Source organism: Anarrhichthys ocellatus, unplaced genomic scaffold, assembly GCF_004355925.1.
Source record: "Anarrhichthys ocellatus isolate YVR2014 unplaced genomic scaffold, GSC_Weel_1.0 scaffold30, whole genome shotgun sequence".
Lineage (NCBI taxonomy): Eukaryota > Metazoa > Chordata > Actinopteri > Perciformes > Anarhichadidae > Anarrhichthys > Anarrhichthys ocellatus.
The window spans coordinates 825,111-846,226 of NW_022280060.1; the positions used below are offsets into that span (position 1 = coordinate 825,111).

Sequence of the window (21,116 nt, forward strand, 5' to 3'; positions counted from 1 at the left end):
CTTTGCAGCACACTGTTCCTCTTCTTTCACAATCTCTCCATTGACAAACATTTTTTCTTATCATTTTTGGTGGTAAAAAGTTGCAAAACTCTAAACTGTAAAGTCAGGAAGAATATGGCTTCATAAGATTATAAATTTAAAAAGAAGAACCGGCCCCTTTCTTTGCCCTGTTTACCTTTAAGTCTCGGTAGTCTACCTCTGAAACAGTACTGTTCATGTTACAGTAAATTATTACTGTCTGAAATCGCACATGGACTAGCAGAGCCGGGGATTGAACAGGCCAATCCTTTGATTGAAGATTTGGCAATAAACGGTTCTGATTCTGATTGACGACCCGCTCTACTACTGAGCCACAGAAACCCCTTGACTCTGCAGCACACGTCTTCACATTCTGTTCATGATGATAGTTCATTTTTATAATGTTTTAAACTAAAGTTCTGGCCAAATATTTTCATTGCACCTTCTAAGTGGGAATTTTCAAGAAATAGAAGGACTAACTTCTAGAAGATGATCAAAGCAACAGTTTCTGTTGATACATGGCAATAACACTTCCAGACCATTTTACAGTTAAAAAGGTGTCGAGCACAAAGCCCACAGACCTTCTGAACTGTCACGAAGTCAGCGGTCACCCTGACCACAACAAATAAAGTGAGCAAACAACCATAGTCATTGTGCCCTCTTGTTTGAACTTTGAAAGTGCATTACGAAAGCATGATGAAGAGGTGCCACACAAATTCACAGAATGAATTAATATGACTTTTTTTAAATGTGGCCACACACATTCAATAGCACTTATATGAATACGGAAAGACAAAAATGATCCAACACCTGCAGTAGATTATATTTGAGTATGGAGCATGACAGAAATCAACTGAAATCTTCTCTTCAGTTAGATAAAGATCTTGTCATTCATTTTCAATCAATCAATTATTTCTTTTAAAACATTGTATAAAAAACAACAGTTGAACTGTAAAAACCAGGCACATTTGTTTTTCTATTTTCCTATGTAAAATAATGACTTTATATTTGCAAATACTAGCAAAAAAGGGTGGTATTTTCAAACAAAGTATAGCTTAAATTCTGTGCTGATAGAGTTCTGCTTAGCAAGCACAAAGTCACAGTAAGATATTGTCTTGCTTATATCATAGATATTAGGACATTCTATTTAAAGGCTACTGTTAAAACCAGCTGTCTTATCATCCCTTATGCTGTCTGTCAATAGGCTAAAATTGCATGGGGAGCAGAATGCAAGCAATACGACACGATGATCACAGCGGAGACTGGTCTTCTTGGTCCAAGCACTGCAGCTCGCCTCAGAGTGGCCTGGAACGCACTGCCTTCTGAACTTAAACGCTATGCAAAAAAGTATGAATCTTTAGCCCACTCACATGTAATATAGACTGTGGAAAATGTCTCACATGTGGAAAATCTTTTACAGGATATATGACTACATTCCTGCTTCCATGCTGGCTGGCTTGATACAAGGAAAGGGTGAAAACAGTGGCAATCAGCTCTCATTTACACTGGTTGCCACATCTGACAGAACTATTGACCTCATTTTGAAAACCCAGACAGTATGAATAATTAAGTATTTCTCCCAAAATATGACATGTTTGTTTTTACATTTTCTCTAATGTGAATTATTCTGTCTACAGCATACTGTCTATAGGCTGGCTTTGCATCTTCCAATCGCTATGCCACTTAATGAAATCAAAGGTCTCACCCCTTTCGATGGCCTTGCTGATAAAGTCCACTACTTGTTTGCCAAGGCTGGACCAGGTAATGAATGACCTTATTGTTTAATATGAACTGCACTGACAGATATCTCTCTGCTAAGGATTACAACTATTTTTTTTTATCCTTCACAGCTAAATGCAGCTTGGTCAAAGACACACTGACCACATTCAACAACAGGAGATACAAGAACCAGATGCCGTTGTCTTGCTACCAAGTTCTGGCACATGATTGTACCGATGAGCTGAAATTCATGGTTCTGCTGAAGAAGGGTCACATTGAACAAAACCATATCAATGTGAAAATTGCTGACATGTGAGTTTCAATAAAAACAAGAACTGTGGTTTTCATCCACAAGCAGACAAAACTAAGTAACATTTTAATTTCTACACTAGTGATATTGACCTGTACCCGAATAACACTGACGTGATTGTGAAGGTCAATGGAATGGAAATACCCATCAACAACCTGCCACACCAGCATCCCACAGGTCTCTATGCACATTCATCCCACCCTCAAAATCATGTACAGTTGTACCAACATGTTGTACACGTCATGGTCTTTTAAGACTTCAAAGTTGGTCAAATTATTTGTATGTAAGGTCTTTAAATTGGATTGAAGTAATTTACTTTGAAACAATTTTTTGTTTAAAGCTAAAATCCAGATCAGGCCAAAGGGTGAAGGCATCTCTGTGTACGCTCCCAGCCATGGTCTTCAGGAAGTCTATTTTGACAAGAACTCATGGACGGTAAATGCAACACTAACTATGGACAATTTTAAAAATAGATATACAATTTAAACATATTTATTTTAAAGATTAAGACTACTTTCAAAAAGCTTTTAAACTTTTGATTAATTTGACTGACACTGTATATTTGATGGTCTGTAATGTCTCATGTAATCAATGCAGGTTAAAGTTGTGGACTGGATGAAGGGACAGACCTGTGGACTCTGTGGAAAGGCTGATGGGGAAATCAGACAAGAGTACCGCACACCTAATGGACGCTTGACCAAGAACGCAGTCAGCTACGCCCATTCCTGGGTTCTGCCAGGCGAGAGCTGCAGGGACAACACTGGTGAGACAAAAAGTTGACTGTGGTATTACTTTTACACTAACATACTTTTCCAATTGTTATATAACTGCATATGGTTAAAGCAGCTCTATTAGACATGTTATGATGCACTGAATCTAGCAGAAACTCACTTATTACACCTTTCTCTTTCAGAGTGCCGTATGAAGCTCGAATCTGTGCAGCTTGAGCGACAGGTAAACGACCATGGCCAGGAATCAAGATGCTACTCCGTTGAGCCTGTGCTGCGCTGTCTGCCCGGCTGTTTCCCTGTGAAGACCACCGCCGTCACTGTTGGCTTCCACTGCCTGCCTGCTGGTAAGTCAACAGGTTCGAGTGACTGAATATAAAAATGTGGCGACAAATAACATAATTCATTGTGGCTGTGGCGCAACAAGACCCTTTTTGGTCAAAACTTATGTAATTTTGTGCTGGTTGCAGAAATGTGTCTATGTCATCCAACAGACTTACCCATTTGGCTCTGTGAGCCTGAAAGTGACATGAACTCCAAGCCAATTCTCCATTGGACCCAATGTTAACTCTGACGACAAATTTCTCAAAGAAAGCAGATAGTACCAGTTTTCTAACCTGCTCTCATACCCACATTTCCAAGGGTATGAATCTCAAATACTGAAATGAGAGAAGCGATAGCTTTGTACACACGTTATGTGGCCTGGAGCTCAAATGAACCTCAATGACACAGCTTACTTACTACTGGTATTATCGGTGGATATATTGCAACGTCTTCCAGCAGTAGCAGCCACACGATCAAAGTTTATTGCGAAATGTTCTTACCAATTGCTCTGCTCCCTTCACTTCTGCAGATTCTGCCCTGAATCATCCAGAGAGTCTTAGCAGCATCAACGATAACAGCGTGGACCTGAGGGGAAAAAGCAGAAGCCCACCTCGCCTGCAGCTGCAAGGCTCAGTGTGCTTAACTACACTTTCTTCTGTCCCGGTGAGCATTTTTTCCATTGAAAAGACATTTAAAAGACAACTAGGGCTACTGGTGAAAAGACATTCTAAATTGGTTTGAAGACGTTGATTGAATGTTCACATTTAGACCATATTTATGAACATCTCCCTTTCCTTCTTTAACTGTCGTTGTCAAAGCCACACAGGAGCCGGTTTCAGGTGGTCTGCCATATATTCAAGGCAGACAACTGTAAATAAAACTAAAAGTATTCGTAAAAAAGATTCACCGTTGGACCAGTTTTGAATGTCTTTTCACCAGTGACCATAGTCGTTTTTTTAAACGTCTTTTCAACGGAAAGATGCTCACTGGGATATTACACAGTATAATACTTTATGTTTGTATGTTGCTGTATGCCAAACAACAATGTTTTGACCCTCTCCTTGTTTGTACATCACTTTGTGATGCGCATGTGAAAGAGTACAACACATTCATGGGGGGAATAGACCTCCTTGATGCTTGGTTTGCAAGGTACAAGTACCACATGAGGTCACAGAGGGGGTACCTACCTGTTCTGGCAAACCATCGTGTTAGGCCTTGTCAATGCATGGTTGATCTATCGCCTTGACTGTAAACTACTTGGTGTCCAAAAGCCACTGAAACAAAGGAGCTTCCAGGCAGAGGTTGCCACTAGCCTGATTCTTTTGCAGTCACAAAGGGACTGCCCAACACTTAATGCCACCTCTCCACCACCACCGCCCAAGAGACTTCATGTTGGAGTTCCAGATGATGTTCGCACTAACCAGGTGGCACACCGGCCTGTGAAATGTGACAAATGTGGCCGTTGCAAATTTTGCAAAGTCAATGCAAACACCACCCTCTGTGAAAAATGTAATGTTCGTCTTTGCTTCACCAAGGAAAGAAATTGTCTCCATGTGTATGTTTTCTCAAGTTTACAACATAGTTCTGATGGATTTGGTTAAACCTAACCAGCAAAGTTATAATTTTGTTATGTGTTGTGGGAATGCAAATAAAAAGGCATATCTTTGTTACTAAGCAAAAAAAAGTCCAAGTTGATTGATTTTCAAATGAGGAATACATTTATATGTAAATGCCCATTGTGACATCAATACAACATGTCAGATCTTTGGCTCTAGGGGGTAGCATTCAGAACATATTTTCAGAAATGTGTTCCATGTAGTGCATTTAGTCTGTTTTATATCTCCTATAATTTTCCTTTAAGAAAAAATGGGTTTGGGTTCTTATGGGCTAAAATGACTATATGCTATTATTTGCACAATGTAGATGATGAAAAACATCCTCTATTGCAAAGCCTGGTGAAATATGGTCTAAATTTGAACGTTCAAACGTCTTCAAATAGTCGGTGAAAAAACTTTCACTTTTGAAACCAATTTTGAACGTCTTTCCACCGGTGACCATAGTCGTTTATTATATATTTTTTCAACTGAAAAATACTCACCAGGTAGCGTGAAGCCTCGCGTTTATTTGGTCAGTTCGTTCACTTTGCTTCACAGTCCGGTGCGTAGTCTCTGAACCGGTGCTACATCATACATCAACTGCCACTAATGTATCTGACACAGTTACTAGATAACAATGTTATTAACCACATATCTACAATAAACCATCGGAAAATACTTCATTTTTTTATCCAGTTTCTTATTGCATTCAGTGAAACAGCAGCATTACATCTACATTCTAAAACATTGTGCCAGTGGACAAGTTTAACATGATAACTAAAGTTGAGATATAAACAGCAACATTTAGGCAAGTTTAGGTGCAACAGCGACCATTAACGAGTAACAAGCAACATCAATTAAAGACTAGCCTCAGATTAAGATCCTAGACATAAGACATGACTGCCAAACCAATAATTATAGTAACACACATATAAATAAATACATTTATCACATAATCTAAAAATAAATACCGTAAGATATAAAAAAAAAAGAAAGAAGAGGTTCTCAGTCACACAGAGCACAGCAAACCATCAGCCAACCAGAACTCTTGCTTGGCTTTGACTGTTAACAGCTTTTAAATAATTTTACAGTCCATCTTGTTTAAGAGTGTTTGAAAATAATAATTATAGTTTTTGGCTTCATATAGAGCTGGTGTTTTCCCTCTGGTGTGTTTGGCTGCTGTGGTCTTCACGGTCGTTCCACTGTTTATGCTGCACTGGAACACTTCCATTAAAACAGAGGCTTGATTCTTGAACATGGTCAATCTTTCCATTTGGTTTGGTTGATCTGAAAATAAAATATGACACACAAGAGCTGCATTCTTTACAGGTATGTCATGATTTGTGCAAATAAAGATACTATACCTTTTTCCTGGGATAAGGCCAAGTGTGCGATACAGGTCTGCTGTTGATGGTGATGTGAGGGGGATACATCTGGGTGTGGGGGAGGTTGTGTCAGACTGGCATTTGATGAGCTTTTCTGGACCCGACGCTGCACTTGACTCTGTTTTAGCTGCAAATATAAGATTAAACTTTATTGATCCTTGCCAGGAAAGTTACGTGTTGATAGTTATCAATATAAACATGTAGGGAACACAAATTATAACATAAAAACATACTCCAAAATAAAAGTAAAAAATAGAAGTGATTTAGTTAAATAAAACTGCATCATAGTTGTGGTATAAAGGAATAGATAACCTACAGGTATCATTATCAATAATATCAAGACAACGGTGAACTGGGCCAGTACAATGTAACGGAGTAGACACTCACATATTAAAAAGCAGCTTTTAGACTTTGACATCTGTGGTTTCCTCACGTCAGCAAATGGACTCAAGTTTAAAAACTGATGTTTGAGCCACATTGCTCGATCCTCCTCGAAGGCCTTCCTCTGCAAGTTAAACCACATACAAGTTATCTCAAAAACAAACAAAGTCACACTTTTAAAATAACAATAAAATAATAACAATAAATGAGATACAGCGCTTTTCAAGAACTCAAAGTCGCTTTGAGTGGAGAAGAGATCGGAATTGAGGCGGGAAGGGAAAATTGTCTGAGTTTCAAATGTCTTGGCGGAAGTGAGCATACAGATACAACCTAGTCATCTTGGCACACTGCTGTTCTACACAAAGAGCAAAATGTGTCGTATTCCCGAATATCTATTTCAGACCAATTCTGGAAAAATATGTTTAATCAATCACCTCATGGCTAAGCCTTATAGCTGCTTCAGTGAAGTTCCTCCTCTCCCTCTCAAAGAGCTTCCTCTGTTCCTCGAGGGTCTTCCACTCCTCTCTGAAGCGCTCTTTCTCCTGCAGCATGTAGCAGTCGCTCAGCAGGGATGCGGTCTCCTCATCACACGGAGAGCTCAGCTGCTGCTACGAGAAAAAAGAAATATGTATGGTTTGTTTAGCTAGAAATTAACAAAAGGAACACACAAACGTAATACAATATGTATTTCCTCCAACATGCAAACAAGGTTTCAATCCTTGGTTAAAACTAAAAGAGAGAACGAGTTACACCGAGTTAAAGCTACCATGTTAGAGGTCAACTTATATTCGAAACCAGCAGGTCTGAATGTAAAACTGTCAAGTGTTTCTTCACCTCTTTCTCAAATGGATTATTGATTATTTGACACTTGTCTCAGCGATGTGACTTTCACTTTTAACATTGGCCACTTAAACTAATGAACCTCAACATTTCACGGTACATTCCGGTCTTACCTGCAGGAGCTGGTGTTGTGTTTGAATGAAGTCTTTGCACTGCTGGATCTCCAGCTTCAGTCTGTCCATCTCCTCCTCATGAGTCTCTCTGGATATAGCATCATCGGTTTTGTTCTCCCCCGTCTCAGCTAAAGATGCTGAACAAACAACCCAGAGAGTCAAAATCAAACATTTAACACTTGTGTTTATATCCATATTCTATGTATTGTTTTTAACAGACCGGAAGTACGGATCCAGAGTGGAATGTCATTGGAAAATAAGTCCATGAATATTGGTTGCTTCTTTATATATTGAGATGTTTGGCTTTAGAATATATTGTAAGCTTCCAGTGCTCTGGTAGTTTCTCTTAGGTTGAACAAGGTTCCTTGTATGACTTTACTCTATTTTGCCACATAAATGGCACATAAGCTTATTTTTGGGGTTAGAGAACAATCCAAACTATCTGGAATCCTTACATGACACAAAGTTGCATATATGGATATATGTTATGTATAAGGATCCAACAGGGACAGTATGCTGCATGAAGACTACCTTGGCTGTCCAATCTTTCAACGTGGATCTTGAGTCTTCTCCACTGGAGGCGAATACTGTTGGTCAGCTTCTCCCGGGCGTGAACACAATACAGCTCTACACTTTCTTTACAGGAATCAAACACTTGCTCTTCCTCCTCCGAGTCAGCCTGACAATAAAAATGAAAATATTTTTCAATATATCGGTAGCACATCTAGCACAAATGTAGACTAAATAACAGGCACGGAGATGGTTATCAGCTGTCAATAAAAATTGTGATACATTTTTGCCGTCGTTATTGTGTTAATCTGCTTAATCAGTGACTTTGCAATCAATTGTTTAGGAATCTCTCCACCGAATTGTATTGTTACAATACTGGAAGCAAACGGGAAAAAGTGGTCTAATAGCCCTGTTAAGTGAACTATTGTATAATGTCTAAATGCAGTTTATCAGAGATCATCTCATTCAAATTGAGGAAGATGTGGGCAATGAAGTGAGAGCAATGACTTAGGAACAACTGCCTGTTGAGCTGTTGAAAAGTAGCATCAGAGAATAGAGAAAAACAACTCCCTACCTGAACGCCATCATCTTGATGTTTGTCATCTTTCAGCATTGGTTTCCTTGAACTCAGAATGGACAACATTTCTTTTTTCATCTGCTGCAACACTTTCTTCAACTCTGCATTTTCCAGCAGCATCTCCCTTTGTCGCGTGTCATAGTTGCTCAGCAGAGTCTTATACATCTCCCCCTCATGCCTTGGGATGTCAAAAAGACAATCATTTATGTTTATTTATTTGTTATAAATAGAACACATCATCAGAGGAAATTAATTGAAACCACAATAGCATCCATCATTTAGCAGTGCCACCATGTTTAAAGCCCATGTTCCTAAAATACATCTGTGTCACCTAGAAAGCTAGCAAAGGAGCTGATGTGCAAAAGTAGGATTAATAGTACATTCTCAGATCATGCCTTTTATATTTCTCCTGTGTTCCTGCATTTTTTTTTTTATTTACACATACAAATATGTCTTTTGAGACAAGGGTAATAGATATTATACAATGACTTTGCAAAACAAATTTGAAGTGAACTTACTTTGCTTCTGTCTTTTGAGTTTTCCAAAGGCTTCTCTTCCCGTCAGCTCTTCCAATGTTGTTCAATACATCAATGGCTGGAAGCAAGAAAATTAAAAATGAAAGAGTCTCAAAGGGTATGTTCAAGATGCTGGTTATATTTTAAAATGTTAAATGTTTGGGCAAATGGGACTAAAAAGGTTCTGTCTTTAACCTGGTTTCTTCTCCTTTTTGTCGACCAGAAGTTGATTCAAGCGCTCCTTCAGTTTGTTGAATTCTCTTTCTTTCCTTTTCATCTCATGATTGTACTGGCTGGCCCGGCTTGCAATTATGTTCTGAAGTTTTTGCACCTGGCAGGAGGAAATAAAACAAGTTTTTACTGTTTGAACTGTCATGTTTATCCACCTGGGACCAAACAGTGGATTCACTTAACATCATCTGGGCCAGTAAGTCCAAAGAAAGTACCTCGTCTTTTTCATTTTTCAGGCAGTTCTGCAAACTCTTCACTTTCAGATGCAGCTGTCGTTCTCTCTCAAGAAGTCCTGTGTTTTCTCTTTTGGACAGCTCAAGCTGCTCCTATGATAACAGAACAACATGGTCATGGGCATTTAATACGAGTTATTTTCCATATTGACAAGCAACTCTTAAAGTCCTTAGTTTTAGTTACATTTTATTGATATTGTTATTTTTCAATACAATATTGAGAATTTGTGGGTGTAAATGTTACTGTACTTTTAGTTGGGTGTTGGTGATTTGCAAGAAGTCCACATTGCTGTTGGACTTCATCTGTTCCACTTCCATGTTTTCCAGGGCCCGGAGGCCCCTGCGGTGCAGCTGAATCAGGTCATACATGCAATTTAGCACAGCCATAACATTCATCTCTGAGCTGCCGCTCGACTCCGTCCAAACCGGTGGGAGGCCAAGAGATAACACCTCCTGTAAAAGGGAGACGAAAAGAAGAAAAGGATGTGGAGGACCAGCCAAACTCAAACCAAGAACATTGCAGACATATTGTATGCCTTACATAGCAATAACTGTGCTCATAATACATCAGTGAGACATGTATGGTTACCAACCTGATTGATGTGCGATAGACATTCCTGCACATTGTGCTCCGTGCAGAACATACTGAGAATGTAGTTTCTGTGCACCGATGATTGGCTAAACTGTCTCAAGGGAGATGGCCTACATTCAACGGAGCTGCTGCAAATGTCCTTGACTTCTGGGGAAAGAAACTCTGTGAAATATATGCAGTATGGACTTATGCTAATTTGTTAATGCTTGACAAGAACAATAAACCACTTTATATACAGTAAATATTACAGGAATTGAGGTTAAAGAAACTAAGAATAGCATTTGTGTTAGTTTGACCTGTTCCTTACTCACAAGGTTTGTGAGCAACGTACACACAACTGCTGAAGGCAAAACACTGCGGTACTTCAGTTCAGTCTAACTAATGAGGATGCTGACAGGAAGTCAAAAATCACATTATACATTATTGTGCAGTTTTCTGATACATGTAAAATGGGCTAATCAACAACTGCCGAGTACAATAGCCAACTGTTTAACGCGTCTCCTTCCCAGTGCATATTCACTGGTTTATAAGGATCTTAAAATAATAATCAAAATCTTAACTCACCCAGGAAGGACTCTGGCATTGTTGCAGTGCAGCCTTCAGGCTACGTGTCTGGATCGTCTACTGCATGTGAATGATACACAAAGCTTGCCACAAGATCGACCTACGCAGTCAGTGCTCCTGAAATAGAGGGTCGGATTAGCAGTGACCATCCAACAAAGTCTGGATTACGAGGCAAAGGAAGTAGGCATGCAGCGATAAGGGCTGGAAACACACGGCAACCTAAATAACAGTGTGAGGACAGCAGATTCACAGGAGCTAACTCAACCAGTTAAACAGTGATCACGTAGTGTGCTCACAGCCACCCAATAGATACATTTAAAATATTAAAATGTGTGTTCATTTAGAAAGTCTTTTACTAAGCTTAATATGATTGTTATGTTGATGTTGTTGTTGCTGCTGTTGTTGTTGTGGTGGTTTTTGCTTGACACCGTTGTCACTGCAGGAGTATTTAACAGGTTACAGGCTTGGACGAGGCCAGCATCTTATCCCCATGCTTATCGTCAGCTGATCAGACTAATCCAAGACAGGCAATTTCTCTGCAGAACCACACAATCAGAAATATTCTCCCCCTGTACAAATGCCTATGTTTTCTACTAATAGTATATAGATATTACTGGAAACTACAGTACCATTTACTCATTATTGGGGACAGCAATTTTCAGAGCATGAGCAGAAACTGCATTTAAAAATATGTTTACGCTTATATTACGAAGAACATTTTATGTGTTAGATTTTTCATAGATTTCAGTCACTAGGAGGCTGTGACTCATTAATAACTCAGGGGACCTACCCTTTGGTTTTAGTGATACTTAATCAGCCTGGTGTGGACAGATGGCAAGCCTGAGCCACACAGCTTAACAAACCTATGAGCTGCTTAGACTGACCACTCAACAAGTGTTAACCTTTAACTGAATCAAACTTATTTCCTGTATAAAATCTCCAAAATGTTGAAGTAGAATTTACAGAATGTAATTAAGGTATGTGATCTCACTGGGCCATGTATGATACGAATATGCCTTTAATTTGAGAGACATTTATGTTTTATTTCCTATGTAACAAATTGAAACTACAATCTAAAGTCTGTGTGCAACCCTGTCGTATAATAACAAATAAAAACCTTGTAACTTTGCTTCTACAGGTCTGCAGACAGTTACAAACAGATAACCGTGGGATAGCCTCGAAGAACATGACTGCCCACCAGAGCCTCCACCTGAGAACAATCTGACGTTGAAGAAGAGCGGCTGGTTATCTTAGCGACTAGTTACGAAAGCGGACGTTTAAAATGACCAACATACTACTTACTTCACGTTGCATTTTCAAAATCTGTCTCCCAATTTCGCGTTGCTTCAAGGTACAGCAGTTTCCGAAACTGTCTGTCCCAACGACCGTTCACGCCACTGACTGCAAGCAAACCAAACAGCACGCTGATTGGCCGAATCGTTGTCTAGCAACCGAGCACGGCTCAATATGATTGGCTCTTGTCTGTAAGGTACTTCAAGATTTAATGCCAATTTAATCATGCTTGATCAATGTTATTGTTTAGAACACACGGACACGAATGAAGAACGCTTGAAATTGTTTTTTTTTTTTTAACTTTTTGTATTATGACATTATATTGTTGATTGTTGATCAAATAAGATAAGGATCTATTTATCGTGCTGTATTCAGAAACGTCATTTGAATGTGTAAGCAGCAAGACTTCAAAAATGTGAATTGTTCCAATTAATTAACTAACATTAAGCGGTGAAAGTTAATTAGGTAAACAGTATGAATGAACGAAATTACTTTAGAGTAACTTTAATGCAAATTATACATCACTAAATTTCAGAACAAGACAGTAAAATAACTCATTGCACGGCACAGTAAGAAACACCTTCCAAAAATGACGACTGTCAACTGTGCATTCTTATTTTATTTAGATAATTGTATCAAATTTATTCTGCATCAACAAGGCAAATAACATCATTTGGAAATCACAAGTAGCTTGAATGGAAGAGTTTGATTCCAAAGTACTGATACACCCATTGTGGGGGAAATTAACCTTTTCTCTCAACAGACATTTAGACTTTTCATTGCAAAAAAAGCAGAAGTAAACTTATATCATTAGCAATGGCTCGGAGTTTTAATTTAAAAGTAGCATGAGTGAGCAATCATGTGCAATACTGGGGCCCTAATTATCAAATACAAAGAAAAAATAGCTATTATCAAGTTTATTCATTACACCTGTGTTTTCCCTGTGCAAAAGGCCTGTTCAGATACCAGTTCTTAGTCAAAATGTTTGAAATGTTCCAATGGACTTCATCTAAGATCTTTATCTAAGAAAAGGTTTTTCTTAATTTTCAGGCAGTGAATATCTCCTTTACTTTAAATTAATCAGAAGAAAGAAAAGTGCCTACAATTGCAAAAATACAAATAAAGCTAGATATGAGAGAACATTTATAAGGATAATATGTGACAAAAATAGCATTTCCATAACTCTGGCATGTCTCTCTGCATATTTTTTTGGGATTTACAGTGCACTATTTAAATTAATGATAAACTATTAGTTCATCCTATAATTGTATCTGCACATTTAACCAAAACAGACTTCACTGGATACAATTACATTGCACAACACAAAGCCTGACCAGTTTTCATACAGTGATTGTTACAGTTTAGGCTCTGAACTAGTCACTAACTGGCACTAGGACTCCTCTGGATTCAGATGTTCTGAGCAGCGGGTCTGTATAATCGTCTCTCTTTGCTTCAAGCCACCATGTTGTCATGTCCCCTTTTCCCTGTTAGGTCAAGAAAAATGAGAGAGTGAATGAGAAAGAGAAGAGAGTCATATTGCAAAGCATGTGTCCCTTTGAATTTTAAATAAAGCCATTAGGGTTTGATGGGGTGCAGAGAGCAGCAGCTGAGGCCATCTCTTAGCAAGACATCACAAGTGTCAGCCGCCCAGTCCTTTGGGACTGAGAAGTAACCCCTCCCCCATCATAACACTGGCACCACCCTAAAAGAGGTCTTAGGTTACAATGTGAATAGAAGCCAGTAGAACTGAATGATGGTTCCTTGAAAAACAAAGCAAATACCAGACACACCCTTTTTTTAAAGAAACGGTTACCTCCATGACAGCACAAAGAAGGTAGAAATAGCATTATATGCAACACAGCTTATCATGCTAGTGAGGTTTATTTTGAGAGATGCTGTGGGTGTACACTCAGTAGCCAGTTTGATATGTGCACCTCGATACAGCAGTCCTGCAACAGCTCCTACTCTCATGAAGGTTACAATGTTCAGTCTTTGTTGAAACTATTTTAGAAAGGTGTTGATTCAACTTCATGGCCATTTTTGGAGGCTGCTGAGAGAAGTGTTTCTGTCATTAGGCCTACCCTGATTGATATAAATGGAGTGGACAAAATAATAGAAATACCTATCAGTATAAAGGGTCCAATGACTACAGTCTGCCTTCCTAATAAAAATAAAAGCATAGGAGGCTTATTATGCTGTGCAGATGGTTCTGTGTTTGTCACTGTAGCAGACATAATATCTCAATATTCTTCAACACAGGTCATATATCACACACACACACACACACACACACACACACACACACATATATATAATGTCACCTTCACAGGAAGTGTTCCTCTGCATGTCAGAATGTAACCTCTTAGCATGTGAAGCAGGTCAGCTGTGGCACCACTCACCTGGATCTTCAGAGCTATGGACATAATTATAAATAACCAGTTTATTTTTTTTCTTTGAGCATCATTATGTGCAAAATGTAGTGCATGTTTTTATCACGCTATTCTGCAGTTTGTTTAATTTACAAATCAATATAATGGCCAGCCAATGGAAAACATTACAATTAAAACCAAATTGCAGCAGTTAAGTAAAAGTGTTATGTGAAATATGGGATTGATGGTTATCGATCCTATACAATTTAAAGTACTATATTTTGTGTCATCATTATAGTCATATTCATCCAGATCTAATACAATGTAGTGTACACTTTGCATAGGCATCATTTGTACATTTTCCAGCATATATGACACTTATAGTTTTTCACATGGTGACTTAAACACATGGTTGCAAATTGTGAAAGGCAAAGAGCATACTGTACTGTGTGCACAAACCTTACACAAATGAGATGAGTTCGATTTTCCTCAAAAAGCTCGTCAGGTTAACTTTTAGCTCGTATTATGAAGTTAAGACTTTTGTTTTTTACAGTCACTCGGTACTTATCCATTATTCCACTAGTTTAATGCAGAGGATTAGGTGCAGGAGATCACTTTGTCCAACCTGCATGTTGTAACTCCACCGTGCTGCTGAGCTAACAGAGACAATCGTGTTTGGCATGATAGCAGCAGGCCAAAGGTCACCAGACAAAAGCTAATCCTGAACTGCTATTGAAGTCAGTTGCAACAACACTGCAGACACACTCTTGAATCAATGTGGGACAATATTAAGAAAGCATGCAGAGGTCATGTAGCACAGTTGTTCAGCACATACAGTAACAATTTAAAGTGAAATCAACATGATGTTTTTTTCTCTGAGACAAACTGTGCCATGTTGAGACATTATCTGGATCAAAAGCAGTGTATCTAATCCTTACCTTCACTTGTTGATTCCATGCGTGATGCTGTGTTGACAGTGTCCCCAAACAGACAGTAGCGGGGCATTTTGGTGCCAACCACACCAGCCACAACAGGTCCTGGCAGGAAAAACACCACAGCAGTGACTGTAACTGCAACACTTTGGGTGGATAAAATTTAATGTATGACATTGTTGAATCCTGATAATGCATGTCAGATTATTTAAAGGGGCAATACCTTAAATCTTAGAGTTATTTTTACTCACATACATATATATATATATATATATATATATATATATATATATGAAGCAGTCAAATCAATAACAGTAATGTCCACACTTTTAATGTGCAGTTGTCCCAAACAGGGAAAATGGCAGAGGTAGGAGCTTGCGGAATGATTTCAAATAGTATTACTGAAATGTAAAAAAGCAACCCATGTGTCCTCAAAACTTACCCCCATAGAAATTCAAGACCCTCAATGATGATTCAAGTCCTTTAAAAAAACAGTTTTTCTACAGACATGTATTGGTTTGTACGGACTTGAGGCCAGTGGCTGCGCATGTGATGAGATATGTGATAATACTCTCTTTTTGAAGCAGGTCATGTCTTACTTTATCTATCTTACAATAGTTATAATTTATGTTGGCATACTTCAGAGGGTGGATGGGTCAGGGTAGGAGGCATAGAATGGAAAAGTATTGGAAAAGTAATGCATTTTAAGATTTTTATTATGACCTGATGTGTAAAACCTTATTGAATGGAATGGAATATCTTTGGCTGTGAAATAATAAAAAAAATGTTGGTACATTTTTTTTTATAACAATTTAAGCAGCATTTCCATTTAATTGTATTAATATTTAGCTTCTCATATATGCAAACAGGTTGGTTAAGATTACTCTTACATTCTGCAACCTGACCTTGGACTGTTGTAAAACTGTGAATGTGTCTTTCGAAAACAATCTGATATTTTAACCTTTGGGAAAAGCAAAGCACAGGTCGGATACACTGATGCTGGATACAGGTGAGATGTCCACAGTACCTGAGTGGATGCCAGCGCGTATCTTCAGCTGTGTGTTGGGTTTATGAGGGATCTTGAAGGTGTGGCAGACACTGACCAGATCAAGAGCCATGCTGGCTATCTCCCCAGCATGATTGATGCCATTCTCTTGAGGGACCCCTGAGACCACCATGTCTGGAAGATAAGCCAGTATTCCATGTCAAGAAACAATACAGAAAAGGGAAGAGAGAGATGCATTAATGATAAAATATCAAAACACACATTCAGGCACTCTTTAGACGTGAGATCAGTTGTTGTTTTTCTTTGAAATCATCCATTTTAGTTCTGTATCTGCCTCTCAACAAATGTTTGTCCTTATTTTCAAGCTGTGATAAATTCTAATATAAATATATAGTGTATATTGATGGTAGTTCCTCATCAAAATGATTTATCACTTTTTGTTAGTAGTTCAAAATCAGTTTATTGTCTGTACTTACAAGCATCACCGATTGTCTCCACTTTGTAAACGTCGTAAATGTCAATAATGTCATCAAAGCTGGTGTAGAGCTGATTGAGGAAGTCCACTACCTGGTAGGGAGTGCTGGCACCAGACAGCTGAGTAAAGCCCACAATATCGCTGTCACAGGGGAGTAAAACAATGCTAGTCATCTTATACATGTATACAATGTATATGACAATGTACATAACAATGTAGAAGATCAAATCAATCTAAATACAGCCCTGTCAATTAGACATATTTAAGTTACGCTCCAGAGAATCTACAACTTGACAAATGTCCATAAAAGAATAAAAGTAAATGTAATGAACCCCACACAAACCTGAAGTAGACGGTGGCGCTGGAGAAGCTCTGAGCCTCTGTTGTTCGACCCTGACGAAGGTCATCAGCCACCGGTTTTGGTAACATACCTGCACAGGAATTTCACCACTTAAAAAGAACATGCCCCAATATATAGTCTTTGGGACAATGGGTAGGAATGATGACGGTGCTGCTTCTGCACCACTAGATGGCAGTGAGCTCATTTGACTGCGTCATGTCAGCAACTCATTTGAATGAATAACTGACATCAACTAAAACAGGATCAACTCTGCTTTAGGGGACGTTTCATATGCTGCATTTGGGCATGCATATGTTGGAGTTAATTAATGTATACGTGCACATTTCACAGTTAACTGTTCATCACCCTTTATATAATGAAATACAAATCTAGTCCTGCTTGTACTGCATAGTGTTGTTATCTCTGCAATGTCATCCAAAACAAATTCTTTAAAGCTACACTTGATCAACAGTATGATTCTTTTTGGGATCGATCATTGGAGCCTTGCAACCCTTTCCAATCACTCCGCACTGTTATTCTGACTTACTGTACAACAGCTGATCTGTCTTCTGTTTCTCTTGAAGAAGGTCCTGTGTTCTCTCGGCGACTATGGCCTCCAGATGTTTGCTGTAATTCTCCATCTGCAATAAAACAAAATTCATGTCTGAAATTCAAAACAATCCAGATGGCACAAATGGAATTTCTGTTTTTTTCATAGCATTTGTCTTTGAAGTACTACCGTTTGTTTAGTATATGTATTCTATGTATCTTTACATGCTATTCTAATTTATTTTACCATATCTCAGTGGGTTATTACCAGGTTCATCATCATGTCCACAGGGCTGACTTTGTGTGGGTTCATTTTGTCGAGCATCTTCTTGACCTGCTCAAACGTGGGCCTCATTGGGGCGTTATGACACCAACACTTCTTAATAAGCTGTTCAGGTGTTCAAGAGAAGAGAGCAACACCTCATTGTCCAATATGTTCAAACAGCCATGTGCGTATGACGTATAATATCAATAGAACGTTACCAAGTTTTTCTAGTTATTCGAGAGACAGTTCAACAAGAGCATCAGTACAAATACGACACTATTCTATTTTCAGTTCTAGCAACATCTGCACATGAGACAGACCTCACAGTAATCTCCTTGACTGGGACAGTCAGTATCTGCCTTCCCTGCTTTGACTTCAGGCAGAGGGGGGCGCCACATGATATCCATCCTCACTCCCTCAGCCTGGTCCTGTTAGAGAAGTCTGCTGGTTACAAAGCTAAGAGCAAAAGGAAGCTAAAGGTTGTAATCTACACAGAAAGCCGTCATGCTCACTGAAATGAGGTTGGAGCGAGTTGCAATCTCAACCAGAATCATGGAGTAGCTGAGAAGACGAGGGAAAAGTAGAGAAAAGATTTAATGAATGTTATTTTCCGTGTATTTTCCAGTGCAAAGATTCAATAGTTTTCATGCATAGATGAAGATGGTTGCCTGTCCTACATAACTCAATGTCCCCATCTTTGATTAAACTGTATCAAATTGTCATGCGTGATCCAAAATGAACTGCTTTAACTACAATTAACTGCTCATATTATGAAACTCAAACACACCTGTAGACATCTGCTGCTGGCGTCATATTGGAGCTGTTTCCCACCAGGACCTCTGGTGCACAGTTTATAGGAATCACATCCCCACAATTGAAGCCAATACTGACGGCCTCCAAGTCCTCCCTTCTGTAGGCTGTGAGCCCATAATCTGACCCCAAATACAGAAAAATATAGAGTACAGTGAAGCAGGATGTTGTTTTTCACTTTGCCTCGATAATAACATTGCTGCTGGTGTAGGACATGGCTGAGTGGTGCAATGATAAGGAGAGGTTTTGTTTCATAGTGTTATTTAATCTGTGTATGTTGAGTGATTTATCACAGAAAACAGGAATATAACAAAGACCAATGTGCTTTGACACTGTAGACTGAAGTTGTGTCTTTACTTTTTGTTACCTGAGATTTTGCACACCCAGCGGTCATCAATAACACAGTTTCTGGAGTGAAGTCTACCATGAAACATCCTGTGCTGGTGAAGGTATGACATCCCGCGAGTGATGTCAGTGGCAAAGGAAAGTCTGCATGGGGAAAGGAACAGTCCAGATGTTACTGTTTATGTGTCTGATTATTTTTCCATTGTGGTCTATTGGGGAAATTATATTTAAGTCTTCCTTTATTTGATTGTTAAACTGTGGTGTGAAATGTTGAGTCTGACTTAGCAAAATAACTTTCGTATTTCATTACATCATGGGGACTTCTGTGAGCGCAGTTACCTGTGGAGTAATGTTTAAAAAGAGACAAAATCCCTGATCTAATTCACTGCAAGGAGTGACCAGACCATGATCTTCAGCTCCTAGGTGTGAGTATAACCTACACAAAAAACTAAAATATATCATTATTAGGTTACTCATGTATAAATGTAAAAGAAGGATGTAGATGGTGGAGGTGGAACTGTTTTGTATTGGACTGCAACTTGATTATTTTCAGTATGGATTATTAATTATTTGGTTGATTAAATGACTGAAATCTGGTGGAGTATAAAGTTTGTACTTGAGTACAGTACTTGTAAAGCAATTGTACTTAGTTATGTTTCACCACTGCCACACTGCTAAATGGTAAACGAATAAAAATGAAGCCGTATGTGATATTTTCTCACCTGAAGCCCCAGTTGATGGGGATGTCCTCATTCAGCAGGACATCGGACAGGCTTCCTTTTGGGCAGTGCTCTGTGATGATGCTGATGTTGGGGACCTCGATGGAACCACCAATGAACTTGCATAGATTGGGGTGATCCAGTTGCCTAGCCAATAGGAACAATTACATAAAGCTAAAGGAGTTTGGGAGACAAGAATTTATTATATCACTAAAATGGTTATTTTCCTCACCTAACTTCTTTCACCTCCTTCCTGATGGTTTTAGAGAGGGTGAAATGTTTATTCTGGATGTGTTTCACTGCCACCGTCCTCCCATCACTGCAAGAAGACCATCAAGTCAACTAGAAATTCTCAGCAAAATACATCCTCGTAGATTTGAGACATGCAGAGGAACCAGTCATAAAAGTTGACATTTTGTCAACAACAGATTAAACTTCTTTTTCACAAATATTTGCATAATTCACTTTATCTGTTTTACTACCTCTCAGAGTGTTTCTGTGGTGCTGTAACATGTGAACGTCCCTTCTGGGATCAGTAAAGTCTTATCTTATCATACATTAGACAGCTCCTAACTCTTCAGCGCTGATCCATATGGTATAGCCCGTGTTTTGATCCGTACAGACAAAGAGTAAAAGAGTGAGGCAGTGTGTCTAAAAAACATGCTTGAACATTCAACTTCTGTTAGTTGAATGTTTCTGATTAATGAGCATTTATATAAACTAAAATAATACTGTTTCTCACTAGATGCCTGGCTGGATGAAGGAAGTGTTGATTCTGGTGAACACGGTCACATCAGTTGTTTGACTGATGGTAGACATACTTTTGACTCGCTGCAGACTGATGGTGCTGCAGAGGCCCATGCAGCACACTTTACCTGCACACACCAGACAGTTAGATACTCAGAGTCAGGGTCAGCAGTAAAACTGTTTTTTTTATGAATAGAAATGCTTTATTGGAGGGTAAAATAACCTCCAGGCGTGACCCATTCTTACTTACATTAACATTTCATTTGAGATTGAAAATCCCACATAAACAGCAGACATCACAGATACAACGAACATATTCTTGTTGCTTTAAAGCAAAAGGAAAGTGATCCATTCTTGAAAAACATTAAAGTCTTAAATGAAAGTGAAAGTCTAAAGCTTGCCAGCAAAGTTTCATGTATATGTAAACAGTATTTATTACCAACTTCAGTGTGAGACTTTTTACCAAATATTATGTTCTTGTAGTTGATGATCCAGCTTTCATCCCAAAGCATCCTCTGTTTCTGGTACTGGAGCCACTGCAGGGAGGACATTAAGATAAACATCAGTGCATGAAACATCTCCTCTGTGTGTGTGTGTGTGTGTGTGTGTGTGTGTGTGTGTGTGTGTGTGT

General features: G+C 38.8%; 3 protein-coding genes across 6 annotated transcripts in view; 1 reads left to right on the forward strand and 2 right to left on the reverse strand.

Annotated features, from left to right (window-relative positions):
- The window catches only part of vtg2 (vitellogenin 2), a 6,350-nt gene extending 2,608 nt beyond the window's left edge, over positions 1–3,742 (forward strand). The window contains 11 exon segments of the mRNA XM_031864064.1: positions 1,073–1,120; positions 1,223–1,365; positions 1,439–1,574; positions 1,656–1,779; positions 1,869–2,049; positions 2,130–2,224; positions 2,388–2,482; positions 2,645–2,810; positions 2,961–3,122; positions 3,629–3,690; positions 3,692–3,742. Coding sequence (XP_031719924.1) covers positions 1,073–1,120; positions 1,223–1,365; positions 1,439–1,574; positions 1,656–1,779; positions 1,869–2,049; positions 2,130–2,224; positions 2,388–2,482; positions 2,645–2,810; positions 2,961–3,122; positions 3,629–3,690; positions 3,692–3,742 — 1,263 coding nt within the window.
- A 190-nt stretch (positions 3,743–3,932) lies between these two features.
- Positions 3,933–12,020, reverse strand: LOC116392595 (afadin- and alpha-actinin-binding protein). 4 transcript variants are annotated; one of them, XM_031864231.1, is made up of 14 exons: positions 11,938–12,020; positions 10,636–10,752; positions 10,073–10,215; positions 9,729–9,932; positions 9,462–9,572; positions 9,211–9,346; positions 9,019–9,094; positions 8,498–8,678; positions 7,945–8,092; positions 7,414–7,550; positions 6,895–7,068; positions 6,467–6,584; positions 6,059–6,206; positions 3,933–5,981 (listed from the first exon to the last, which is right to left on the reverse strand). In XM_031864231.1, the coding sequence occupies exons 2-14, from the start codon at positions 10,652–10,654 to the stop codon at positions 5,834–5,836; spliced, it is 1,743 nt and encodes a 580-aa protein (XP_031720091.1). In that variant the 5' UTR covers positions 10,655–10,752; positions 11,938–12,020; the 3' UTR covers positions 3,933–5,833. The 4 variants fall into 4 exon arrangements, with proteins under 4 accessions (XP_031720091.1, XP_031720092.1, XP_031720088.1 ...); XM_031864232.1 differs by having other exon boundaries at positions 6,895–7,065; positions 10,073–10,218; XM_031864228.1 differs by having other exon boundaries at positions 10,073–10,218.
- A 519-nt stretch (positions 12,021–12,539) lies between these two features.
- LOC116392586 (atrial natriuretic peptide receptor 2) overlaps positions 12,540–21,116 on the reverse strand; it is a 12,688-nt gene continuing 4,111 nt past the window's right edge. The window contains exons 8-23 of the mRNA XM_031864214.1: positions 20,949–21,021; positions 20,481–20,613; positions 19,971–20,057; positions 19,742–19,885; positions 19,042–19,163; positions 18,652–18,796; positions 18,377–18,425; positions 18,185–18,292; positions 17,868–17,987; positions 17,598–17,691; positions 17,054–17,141; positions 16,712–16,851; positions 16,257–16,409; positions 15,236–15,334; positions 14,250–14,341; positions 12,540–13,412 (exon numbers count right to left, since the gene is read on the reverse strand). Of these exons, the coding sequence (XP_031720074.1) occupies positions 13,302–13,412; positions 14,250–14,341; positions 15,236–15,334; positions 16,257–16,409; positions 16,712–16,851; positions 17,054–17,141; positions 17,598–17,691; positions 17,868–17,987; positions 18,185–18,292; positions 18,377–18,425; positions 18,652–18,796; positions 19,042–19,163; positions 19,742–19,885; positions 19,971–20,057; positions 20,481–20,613; positions 20,949–21,021 (1,758 nt within the window). The 3' untranslated portion in view covers positions 12,540–13,301. The remainder of the gene's footprint in view (positions 13,413–14,249; positions 14,342–15,235; positions 15,335–16,256; positions 16,410–16,711; positions 16,852–17,053; positions 17,142–17,597; positions 17,692–17,867; positions 17,988–18,184; positions 18,293–18,376; positions 18,426–18,651; positions 18,797–19,041; positions 19,164–19,741; positions 19,886–19,970; positions 20,058–20,480; positions 20,614–20,948; positions 21,022–21,116) is intronic.